The 12,927-nt window shown below is 42.0% G+C and overlaps 1 protein-coding gene across 1 annotated transcript in view; it reads left to right on the plus strand.

Annotated features, from left to right (window-relative positions):
• Nucleotides 1-3,493, plus strand: part of LOC134344855 (S-arrestin-like) — a 54,829-nt gene extending 51,336 nt beyond the window's left edge. Inside the window, exon 14 of the mRNA XM_063044962.1 lies at nucleotides 3,087-3,493. Within this exon, the coding sequence (XP_062901032.1) occupies nucleotides 3,087-3,229 (143 nt within the window). The 3' untranslated portion in view covers nucleotides 3,230-3,493. The remainder of the gene's footprint in view (nucleotides 1-3,086) is intronic.
• The last annotated feature ends 9,434 nt before the right edge of the window (nucleotides 3,494-12,927 follow it).

Consider the following 12,927-nt stretch of genomic DNA (forward strand, 5'->3'; position numbering starts at 1 on the left):
TCCATGCTAGTGTCTTTCCTGTAAGAAGCCTCATGTGTGGCACCTTGTCAAAGGACTTCTGAAAATCCAGGTACACAACATCCACTTGTTCTCTTTTGTCTATCCTGCTTGTTATTTCTTAAAAGAATTCCAACAAGTTTGTCAAGTAAGATTTTTCCTTAAGTGAATCATGCTGAATACAGCCTACTTAGTCATGTGGCTCCAGATACCCTGAATCCACATCTTTAACAATTGGCTCCAACATCTTCCCGGACTAATTGGCCTATGATTTCCTTTCTTCTTCCTCTCTCCCTTCCAATTTACCAGTCTTCCAGAATCCACTGATACTTGAAAGTTCATTGCTAATGTCTCTGTAATCTCTTCAGCCAACTCTGTCAGAACTCTGGGGTGTAGGCTGACTAGCCCAGTGATTTATCTACCTTCAGACCTTTGTTCCTCAAGTACCTTCTCTGTAGTAATGTAAATTCCACTCACTTCTGCCCCCTGACACTCTTGAACTTTAAGCATACTGCAAGAGTGTTTCCCAGTGAATACTAATGTAAAATACTTATTCAGTTCATCCGCCATCCCCCATTACTTCCCCTCCAGTATCATTTTCCAGTGTCTGATATCTATTATGCCTCTCATTTACTCTTTATATATCTGAAAGAACTATTGATGATCACTTTAATATTATTGGTTATCTTAGCTTCATATTCCACCTTTTCCCTCTTTATGACTTTTTTTAGTTGTCTTCAGTTGGTTTTCTAAAGGCTTCCCAATCCTCTAACTTCCCACTAATTTTTCCTCTATTATATACTCTCTCTTTGGCTTTTATGTTGGCTTTGACTTCTCTTGTCAGCCTCAGTTTCATCATCCTGCCTTTTGAATACTACTTCTTTGGGATCATTGCTGCCAGAAATTCTAGCCATTGCAGTTCTGCCGTCATCCCAATGAATTGTGGCTAGTTCCTCACTCATGCCTCTATAATTCCCTTTAATACTGTAATACTGGTACATCTGACTTCAGTTTCTCCCTCTCCTACTTCAGGGTGCATTCTATCATATTATGATCACTGTCTCCAAAGTGTTCCTTTACTTTAAGCTCCTTCATCAAATCCAGTTTGCCACACAATACCCAATCCAGAATAGCTGATTCCCTATTGGGCTCAACCATAAACTGGTCTAAAAAGCCATCTTGTAGGCATTTTACAACTTCCCTCTCTTTGGATCCAGCACCAACCTGATTTTCCCTATCTACCTGCACATTGAAATCCCCCGTTTGACATTACCCTTTTGACATGAATTTTCTACCTCCTGTTGTAACTTGTAGCCCACATCTTTGCTACTGTTCAGAGGCCTGTATGTAACTCCCATCAGTGTATTTTTACCTTTGCAGTTTCTTAGTTCTACCCACAAGGATTCTACACCCTCCAATCCAATGTCACCTCTTTCTATGGATTTGATTTTATTTTTTACGAACAGAGCCGAACCACCCCATCTTCCTACCTGCCTGTCCTTTCGATACAAAGTGTATCCTCGGGTGTTAAACTCCCAACTATAATCTTCTTTCAGCCACGGCTCAGTGATGCCCACAACGTCATACCCGCTAATCTTTAGCATGTTCATCTACCTTATTCTGTATACAGCGTGCATTCTAATATAGTCCTGTATTCACCCTTTTCAATTTTGACTTCCTCTTACATTGCAACTGTAATTGCAATTTGACTGCCTCTTACAGTCATCCTGTTGACTGCAATTCTGCCCTATCGTCAGCCTGTCTCGGCAAGCATTTTCACTACGCATTGCCTCTGTTTGTAAACCAGCAGCCCCATTCTCAGCCCAACCACTCCACTTCTCATCCCTCCACCAGGTGAGTTTAAACCCTCCTCACAGTTCTAGCAAGCCTGCCCACAAGGATATTGTTCCCCTCTGGTGCAGGTGTAACCCATCCCTTTTGTACATGTCATATCATCCCTAGAACAGATCCCAATGATCTAGTAATCTGAACCCCTCCTCCCTGCACCAGTTCCTCAGCCACACATTTATCTGCCTAATGCTCCATTTTTTACCCTCACTGGTGCGTGGCATAGGCTGCAATCCAGAGATTGCTACCCTGGTGGTTCGGCTTTTCAGCTTTCTACCTCACTTCCTCAAATCTCTCTTCAGGATCCCCTGGCCTTTCCCATGTCATTGGCGCCAATGTGCACCAAGACTTCTGGTTGCTTACCCTTGCCCTTTAGAGTGCTGTGAATCTGATCTGAGACATCCCTGACCCTGGCACCTGGGAGGCAACATACCATCCCGACAATAGAATATCATCTCTGTTCCTCTAACTATGGAATCTCCTATCACTACTGCAGTCCTCTTCACCTCTCCTCTCTTCTCTCCTGAGCCGCAGCACCAAACTCACTGCGGCTCCCCACCCCCAGCAGGTCATTCCCCTCAACAGTATCCAAAACGTATTATTGAGAGCGATGGTTACAGGGGAGAGGAGATTATATTGGAAAGGAGAGTTATAAAAATGTTTCCCAGTCAGGGAAATAGATTTCTTTGAAGCAGAGGAGTCAGAAAGAGAGAGTTAATTAAGGGTCTTATGTACAGGAAATAACAAGGATCTATTTCCATTAGTTGAATGTTCAAAGCCTAGGGGGCATAGACAATTAATAGTAATTGGCAGAAAGATCAGAGGGGAGAGGAGAAAAGAGTGATAGGCTTCTTGAATTCATTGCCTAAGAGGACAGTAAGGGCAGAATCTCATCTCACTTTAAATAGAATTTGGACATTAAATCGAAAAGCCAAGATCCAGGACTGGAAGGTGGGATTAGAATGATTCAGCAGGTACAGCCACAGGGAACCTGACAACCGTCTCCTGTGACATTCTGCTTTATGCTTTTATAGTTAGGATTTTCATGCTTTTGGTATTGGATAGTAATTGCATGTTCCATTCACTCTATTTGGGTGTTGGTTTACCCTCGGCATGATTTAGTCAGTATGGATTAGAATTCATTGGATAGTTGGGGTCAGCTGTCTGTGTCTGTCTTGTTTTGTCGTTATGTGGAAGTAGGTTGTGAACGTGGCTTTAAACTCTGCTGCCTTTATCTTCAGAAATCCAGAAGATGATGACTTTGCCATTGAGGAAGCTAGTGGACTGTCACCTCAGGAAACAGCGGATGCGGAAGATGATGACTGACATCTGTCACAGTCTGGCGAGCCAAGAAGACTTCAGTAGCTCAGTGAAATGTGACTGAGAATTGTTTATCTATTTAGTGAGTAGAATTCCAATTTCTTCTTCAGACTCTGGAAGAATTCAGAAAAGTTCAGAATATGGGGCAGGCAGATCAAGGGAGTATTTTATCAAGTGAAAGCCAATTGGCTTTGGACTGGTTTCATTATTGGAGATGTTAGATTGTGAGGGAAAAAAAATTATGAGAGGGCTGTGTATGCAACAATGAATAAAATCTTTTGAGAAAGGGTCATTGACTTAGATTGAGGATGATAATTATTTACTGTTAGTTCATGATATTCGACTGTGAAGTATCATTTAATAAATTAGCATATGTTGCACTTGGATCAAAACACTTTCAGAAAGAAGGACAGGAAGTGTACATGTTGAAGAGAACGGGTCATGAAACCTTCCAATTTGACAGTAAGCTATGGGGGAAAACACTCTCACAAATTAATGGAGCGTATATTGTAAAAATAAGAGGTGTGCTTGCGAAAATCAAGTTAGTGCAAAGCTTCAGAGAATTAGTTGCAAACCATTCACTCATTTTACAGTATTATTTGAGTTTATAGTATAATTTGCTTCATAAAGAAACCTAAAGTCATGTGGTATATTCTGATCTGTAACTCAAACCAAAAGACATAGATGAATAGATATAAGCCATGTATGCTCATTAATTACGTACATTCCTTCCTCCAGCTAGTTCTGAGATATTGACTGTATATTAGATCAACTACCAGAACCCTGTCAAATTCTAACCTGCCCTGCCCCTTGAATAAAATATTACAGTGAAAGATTGAGTTCCTCTTCAGGAGGCCTGATTAATACTTCTCCATCTAATCCTTGGCTATCTCACCCGTTACTGTGAACTACACACTTTTATCATTCTGATTTGTGAGTGAGATGAATAATTTGGTAGAATTGTTTTTTATATATATGTGACAATTTAGTTTAAAATAAAATGCATTCAAAACCCTTGTCTATTCTTTTGAGTCCATTTGAAACAATTGCAACTGTTTATACACTGTATATGTTCTGAATGATGCAAATGATACACTCAGTGGCCATTTTATTACATATAATTCAGCACCTACACATTCATGCAAATATCTAATCAGCTAATCGTATGGCAGCAACTCAATGCATAAAAGTTGTGGTCAGTTGTTGTTCAGGCCAAACATTACAATGGAGAGGAAGTTTGACTAGAATGATCATTGCAGCAACTCAATGCATAAAAATAAGCAGATGTGGACAAGAGGTTCAGTTGTTGTCAGACCAAACATCGGAATGGGGAAGGAATTGATCATAGAGTGATTGTTGGTGCTGGTCGGGGTGGTCTGTGTATCTCAAAAACTACTGCTCTCCTAGGATTTTCACACACGTTACTCTTTAGAGTTTACAGAGAATGGTGCAGAAAACAAACAAAAAGTCCAGTGAGTGGCTGTTCTATGGGTGGAAATACCTTGTTATTGAGGAAGATCAAAGGAGAATAGCCAGACTGGTTCGAGCCAAGAGGAAAGTGACAATAACACAAATAACTATGCATTACAACAGTGCTGTGCGAGACAGCATCTATGAGCACACAACACGTTGAACCTTCAAGTGGATGGGTTACAGCAGCTGAAGACCACACTAGGGTCCACTTCTGTATTCCACTGAGTGTATTAAATTACCACCAAGCAAGGAAGAGTGTTATTGCACCAGCTCTTACAAAAGGAACACCACTTAAGATTAATTTGTCATCTACTAGGATACAATGAAATTCCTAGTTTACATTAAGCTCTCAGAATAATTATGTCACTTAGAGAGATACCAGGAATGGCACAGTATCAGATTTTTCTTAGCAAGCCCCTTGGGATTGAGAATAATTTCCTTCCACATCTTTTCCACAGATGGGGCAGGCAGTGACTGACAGGGCGAGTGGCTGGGTTAGGTAGTGATAACCGCATACCTTCTGCCACCTACGCGGGGCTTTTGTGTGCTCCTGGTGCATGCGCTTGAAATTCTCAAGTTTCTCCAGTGTTCTTTCTCCACTTTGACTGGTCATGGGCCAGAGATTCCCAGGAGTTGGTGGGGCTGCTTGCATTTTTGCAGGAATATCATGAACATACTTTTGATTGTTTTGTTTGGTCCAGCTTGTAGCTTCCTCCCATGACATACAATATAATAGGATAGACTTTCTCTGTTTAGGGATGATCAACATGGCTTTGTGCATGTCTAAACAATCTTTTGGAGGGTTTCGAGGAGATTAGTAGATCATGTCTAAACCATCTTATAAAGGTTTTCAAGGAGGTTACCAAGAAAGATGATAAAGGCAATGTAGTGGACAGTGAGGAAGGTAATCAAACCTTGCAGCAAGCTCTGGACCAATTGGCTGAAAATGTCTGATGGAATTTAATGCAGACAAGTGTGAGGTGTTGCATTTTAGGAAGACAAAGCAGGTTAAGATTTACATAGTGAATGGTAGGGCACTGAGCTATGTGGTAGAACAAAGGGCCTTGGAATACAAATCCCTAATTCCTTGAAAGTGGTTTCCTGAGTAGGTAAGGTTGTAAAGGGAACTTTTGCACACTGACCTTCATAAATCAAAGTATTCAGTACAGGGGTCAGGATGTTATGTTGTAAATAAAAGATTTTGGTGGTCAAATTTGGAGTATTGTGTGCAGTCTGGTCACCCATCCACAGGAAAAATATCAATAAGAATGAAAGAGTACAATAAATATTTACAAGGATGTTGCTGGGACTTGAGGACCAAAATCATAGGGGAAGGATTAATAGGTTAGGACTTTAGTTCCTGAAGCACAGGAGAATGAGGGGAGATTTGATAGAAGTATACAAAATTATGAGGGGTACAGGTAGGGTTAATGCAAATAGGCTATTTCTACTGAGGTTGTCTGAGACTAGAGCTAGAGGTCATAGGTTAAGGTGAAAGCTGAAATATTTAAGGGGAATCTGAGGGAGAAATTTTCATCAGAGGGCGGAATGAGTGTGGAATGAGCTGGCAGCAGAAGTGGTAGATGTGGGTTCAATTACAACATTAAAGAAAAGTGCAGATATGTGTGTGGATGGGAGAAGTATGGAGCAGTATGGTCCTGGTACAGGTTGGTGGGACCAGGCAGAGGAACAATTTGGCACAGACAGGATGGGGCAAAGTGTCTGTTTCTATGCTGTAGTGTTCTATGACTCTGACAGAGCTCAGAATAGAAAACGCTATCCTCTTTTCTCAGTTCCTTTGTCTCCACTGCATCTATTCCCAGGATGAGGATGTCCTTTCCAGGACATCAGAGATGTCCCCTTTCTTCAAACAACAGGGTTTCCCTTCCTCGACCATTGATGCTATCCTCACGCATGTCTCCTCCATTTCCCAGACACTCACATTCACCCTATCTTCCCACCAAGTTAACTTGGATAAAGTTCACCCCATAAGCTTCTGCATCCAACACATCATTCCCTGCAACTTTAGTAGAATCCTACCACCAAACAGATCCTTACCTCTCCCGCCACCCTCCACATTCCACAGGGATCGCTCCCTCCGCGGTTCTCTTATCTATTCATTCCTCCCCACTGATCTCCTTCCTGGCACATATCCCTGCAAGCAATGGAAATGCTACAACTGCCCATTTGCCTTCGCCCTTACATCCATTCAGGGTCACTAACAGTCCTTCCAGGTGAGGCAACATTTCACTTGCAAATCTGTTGGGGTTATCTATGGTATCCAGTGCTTCTGATGCAGCCTCCTCTACACTGGCGAGAACTGACGTCAATTGGGAGACCACTTTGTCGAGCACCCCTGCTCAGTTCTCCAAAAGCAGAATTTCCTGGTGGCCAACCATTTTAATTCCTATCCCCATTCTTGTTCCAACATGTCAGTCCAGGGCCTCCTCTTCCGCCACAATGAGGCCAGGGTGGAGGAGCAACACCTCATATTCCGTCTAGGTTGCCTCCAGCCTGGTGGCATGGGCAGCAATATCTCCCTCTGGTAATTTTGTTTTAATCTACAATTTGAGAGGGAGAAGGGAAACTCGGAAGTGTCAGTATTACAGTTGAACAAAGGGAACTATGGTGCTACGAGGGAGGAGCTGGCTAAAGTTCAATGGAACAACACCCTAGCAGGGATGACGGTGGAAGTGTTTCTGGGAATAATGCGGAAGGTGCAGGATCAGTTCATTCCAAAGAGGAAGAAAGATCCTAAGGGGAGTAAGGGGAGGCTGTGGCTGACAAGGGAAGTAATGGACAGTATAAAAATAAAAGAGAAGAAGTATAACATAGCAAAGACGAGTGGGAAGCCGGAGGATTGGGAAACTTTTAAAGAGCAACAGAAGGTAACTAAAAAGGCAATACACAGAGAAAAAATGAGGTACGAAGGTAAACTAGCCAAGAATATAAAGGAGGATAGTAAAAGCTTCTTCAGGTATGTGAAAAGGAAAAAAATAGTTAAGACCAAAATTGGGCCCTTGAAGACAGAAGCAGGTGAATTTATTATGGGGAACAAGGAAATGGCAGACGAGTTGACCAGGTACTTTGGATCTGTCTTCACTAGGGAAGACATAGACAATCTCCCAGATGTAATAGTGGCCAAAGGACCGAGGGTAATGGATGAATTGAAGAAAATTTATATTAGGCAGGAAATGGTGTTGGATAGACTGTAGGGTCTGAAGGCTGATAAGTCCCCAGGACCTGATGGTCTGCATCCCAGGATACTTAAGGAGGTGGCTTTAGAAATCGTGGATGCATTGGTAATCATTTTCCAATGTTCTATAGATTCAGGATCAGTTCCTGTGGATTGGAGGGTGGCTAATGTTGTCCCTCTCTTCAAGAAGGGAGGAAGAGAGAAAACAGGGAATTATAGACCAGTTAGCCTGATGTCGGTGGTGGGAAAGATGCTGGAGTCAATTATAAAAGATGAAATTACAACACATCTGGATAGCAGTAGCAGGATTGGTCCGAGTCAGCATGGATTTACGAAGGGGAAATCATGCTTGACTAATCTTCTGGAATTTTTTGAGGATGTAACTATGAAAATGGGCAAGGGAGAGCCAGTGGATGTAGTGTACTGGACTTTCAGAAAGCCTTTGATAAAGTCCCACATAGGAGATTAGTGGGCAAAATTAGGGCACATGGTATTGGGGGCAGAGTACTGACATGGATTGAAAATTGGCTGGCTGACAGAAACCAAAGAGTAGCGATTAACGGGTCCCTTTCGGAATGGCAGGCGGTGACCAGTGGGGTACCGCAGGGTTCAGTGCTGGGACCGCAGCTGTTTACAATATATATTAATGATTTAGATGAGGGAATTAAAAGTAACATTAGCAAATTTGCCGATGACACAAAGCTGGGCGGCAGTGTGAAATGTGAGGAGGATGTTATGAGAATGCAGGGTGACTTGGACAGGCTGGGTGAGTGGACAAATGCATGGCAGATGCAGTTTAATGTGGATAAATGTGAGGTTATCCACTTTGGTGGTAAGAACGAGAAGGCAGATTATTATCTAAGTGGAGTCAAGTTAGGAAAAGGGGAAGCACAACGAGATCTAGGTGTTCTTGTACATCAGTCACTGAAAGCAAGCATGCAGTTACAGCAGGCAGTGAAGAAAGCTAATGGCATGCTGGCCTTCATAACAAGGGGAATTGAGTATAAGAGAAAAGAGGTCCTTCTGCATCTGTACAGGGCCCAGGTGAGACCACACCTGGAGTACTGTCTGCAGTTTTGGTTTCCAAATTTGAGGAAGGACATTCTTGCTATTGAGGGAGTGCAGCGTAAGTTCAGAAGGTTAATTCCCGGGATGGTGGGACTGTCATATGTTGAAAGATTGGAGCAACTGGGTTTGTATAGTCTGGAATTTAGAAGGCTGAGAGGGGATCTTATTGAAACATATAAGATTATTAAGGGATTGGACACGCTGGAGGCAGGAAGCATGTTCCTGCTGATGGGTGAGTCCAGAACCAGAGACCACAGTTTAAGAATTAGGGGTAGGCCATTTAGAATGGAGTTGAGGAAAAACTTTTTCACCCAGAGAGTGGTGGATATATGGGATGCTCTGCTCCAGAAGGCAGTGGAGGCCAAGTCTCTGGATGCTTTCAAGAAAGAGATGGATAGAACTCTTAAAGATAGTGGAATCAAAGGTTATAGGGATAAGGCAGGAACTGGATACTGATAGTGGATGATCAGCCATGATCACAGTGAATGGCGGTGCTGGCTCGAAGGGCCGAATGGCCTACTCCTGCACCTATTGTCTATTGTCTATTGTTTCTTTCCTTCTCCCCTTCCCTCTTCCTCTATTTCTTCTCCTCACCTGCCTATCACCTCCCTTTGGTGCTCTCCTTCTTCCCTTTCTCCTGTCCTATCAGATTCCTTCTCCAGCCCTTTACCTTTCCCACCCACATTCTAGCCAGTGCTCCTTCGTCTCCCCCCACCTTTTTATACGGGCATCTTCCCCTTTCCTTTCCAGTCATGAATAAGGGCTTCGGTCCAAAATATTGACTGTTTATTCATTTCCATAGATGCTGCCTGACTTGCTGATATCCTCCAGCATTTTGTATGTGTTGTTCTGCACTCCTGGCAGTTGCAGAATGTCTTGTGATTAGAGCTCAGAATAGTCTGTCTTTGGAGTATATATACAGGGAATTTGAGAGAGTTGATTGCCTATCATGTAGCTTCATACAGCACAGAAACAGGCCCTTTGGCCCATCATGCTAATTATCAATTACCTATGGATATTCATCTTAGTCATCAGAGCTTCATCGGTACCCTTCCAAGCCTTGGGTATTCAAGTTTAGTTATACCTTCCCAGAGCCATCAACCTTGCTGCTCCCCACCCCCCAAATGCACCACTCCCATGTACTGTATCCCTGTGTACCTAGTTTTTAACACCTGCTATGGGGAAAGGTTTCCTACTATCTACCCTCTCTATTTTTTACTCTTAGCTTCACTAATCCCACTCCCAGCTTCTTTCACGTGATAAATATTTGCTTCCTGGCCCTTGGTTGTTTGCTAAGCTTGCTTTGTAAACACAGTTGCCATTTGAAAGATCAAAGACATTGTAAATAAACTTCCAACTAACAGCTTGTTTAGTTTCTGGGCATTAATGAACATCAGTCTTCAGTTCTGGAAATATAAATTGAAAGCATTCATCAGCTTGAAGTTAAAAAAAACACTCTCTATAGAACAGTTTTACAAACAAGCTCTGTATTTTCCAGATTCTCTATGTAGAAGTAGATGCTAGTTCACAGCATCCTGCCTTACTGCTAAAGAGTACAGAATAAGAAAAATAGGTTGTTTAATTTGGGTTGTTTCAAACTAACAAGCTGATTCTTCAGTTGCTTAGTTCAAGGAAGCTTGCAAAACAGATGGAAAATATCATTTAGCATTTCAATGACTGATGTGTTTATAGTTGAAGGCTTGTGTGTTCAAATAAGTTAGCTTCACAGGATTAACAGCCTTAGTTGAGGTGTATGTCTCTGAAAAATGTTCTTAAACCATTTGTGCAAAAATTTATGCATGTGAAGTCACTCAAGTAGGATAAAAAGGTTATGAATGGACAGGGCAGTTCAGGCTTATTAGAAATGGGATCAGGAACATCAAGAAATTTGGAAGAAACACAGGATAAACTAGAATCCATTCCTCCAGCCTTGGTTTCTGAGACAAGACGATTTGTTTGTCTGCAACTTGTTGATATATCATTTTAGTTTATAGAAACTGAACCCTTGTTCTGGAAATCCTTTGTTCTTTGTGAATTAGAAATGTATTGTGATATGTGCTTTAGAAATGGTTTGTAATTTGGAAATTTTTAAGATAGAAAGCCTACTTGAGTTTTAAATGTGTTTTAGGAATGTGAGGATTTAAATGTGTATCACTGAAAATAAATGCTTTGTTATTTTAAACTACTTTGTTAGCTGCAAGTATCTTCTCCTTGGTAGGGAGAGAGGACCCACTGCTCAAATACTGGTTATTGGTAGCTAACCTCACCATGGAGAATGAACAAGGAAGTAAACTAGTCTTTGCAATTGTGTAGTTACAGTATAATCTTCTCGTAGTGAGGGTACTCATGGGTTAGGACTTAAAACCTTTGTTTGAATTTAGAAATTCGCGGTCAGCAAACCCAATATCATTACACACTGAAAGAAAAACAAACCTAGCCTGCAACACACATAAAAAATGCTGGTGAACGCAGCAGGTCAGGCAGCATCCATAGGAAGAGGTACAGTCGGAGTTTCGGGCCAAGACCCTTTGTCAGGACTAACTGAAAGAAGAGACAGTAAGAGATTTGAAAGGGGGAGGGGGAGGGGGAGATCCGAAATGATAGGAGAAGACAAGAGGGGGAAGGATGGAGCCAAGAGCTGGAAAGTTGATTAGCAAAAGGGATAGGAGGCTGGCGAAGGGAGAGGATCATGGGACTGGAGACCTAGGGAGAAAGAAAGGAGGAGGGGAGACCAGCGGATGGGCAAGGAGTTATAGTGAGAAAGACAGAGGGAGAAAAAGGGAGAGAGAAAAAGTAATAAATAAATAATGGATGGGGTACGAGGGGGAGGTGGGGCATTAACAGAAGTTAGAGAAGTCAATGTTCATGCCATCAGGTTGGAGGCTACCCAAATGGAATATAAGGTGTTGTTCCTCCAACCTGAGTGTGGCTTCATCTTGACAGTAGAGGAGGCCGTGGATAGACATATCAGAATGGGAATGGGACGTGGAATTAAAATGTGTGGCCACTGGGAGATCCTGCTTTCTCTGGCGGACAAACATAGCCTGTCCAGTTTCTCTTTATGAAACAGGCTGGTGAATCCAGTTTGCACCCTAGAACACACCCAGTGGCTACCTTACTAGGTACACCTGAACAACTGCTTGTTAATGCAAATATCTAATCAGCCAATCGTGGTAGCAACTCAATGAATAAAAACATGCAGACATGGACAAGAGGTTCATTGTTGTCAGACCAAACATCAAAATGGGGAAGAGTTTGACCATGGAATGATTTTTGGTGCCAGATGGGGTGGTTTGAGTATCTCAGAACCTGATGATCTCCTGGGATTTTCAGGCACAACGGTCTCTAGAGTTTACAGAGAATGGTATGAAGAACTACAAACATCCAGTGAGTGGCAGTTCTGTGGGCGAAAATGCTTTGTTAGAGGTCGGAAGTGAATGGCCAAACTGGTTCCAGCATTGTGAAATGTCTTCTGTTTATAGTTGGAATCCATACTATGTCTCAGCGTGTAGCTTTTGGCCAAGGGTTGACCCTGCCAATAACTTCTCACAAGGCAGATAGTAGGGTTCTCTCTATGTAGTTATTGCAGTCAGACTTGTGCCTTGACCAGCTGTGTGGAGTCACCTGGAGGATTGTGATGTACGAGTTGCAGAGGCAACTGGAACAATAATGTAACAGTTATATAGACATAACTCTATATACAGTGATATATATATGTAAGTTATATATGCAGTGAGACACACCTACCCTACTGTACCAGCAGCTGGAGAGATACAGTTATGTACTGTATGAGAAGAAATATGAACAAATTAGATTTATTTCACTTATCTATAGACAGGATATATGTATTTCTTAAGACAGGAAACACATTAAAATATTATATTACTTTAACAAAACTCATTTTATCAACACTAATTTTTTTTACATAGAAACAGAGAAACATAGAAAATAGGTGCAGGAGTAGGCCATTCAGCCCTTCGAGCCTGCACCACCATTTATTATGATCATGGCTGATCATCCAACTC

This window comes from Mobula hypostoma, chromosome 4 (assembly GCF_963921235.1).
Source record: "Mobula hypostoma chromosome 4, sMobHyp1.1, whole genome shotgun sequence".
Taxonomy (NCBI): Eukaryota; Metazoa; Chordata; class Chondrichthyes; order Myliobatiformes; family Myliobatidae; genus Mobula; species Mobula hypostoma.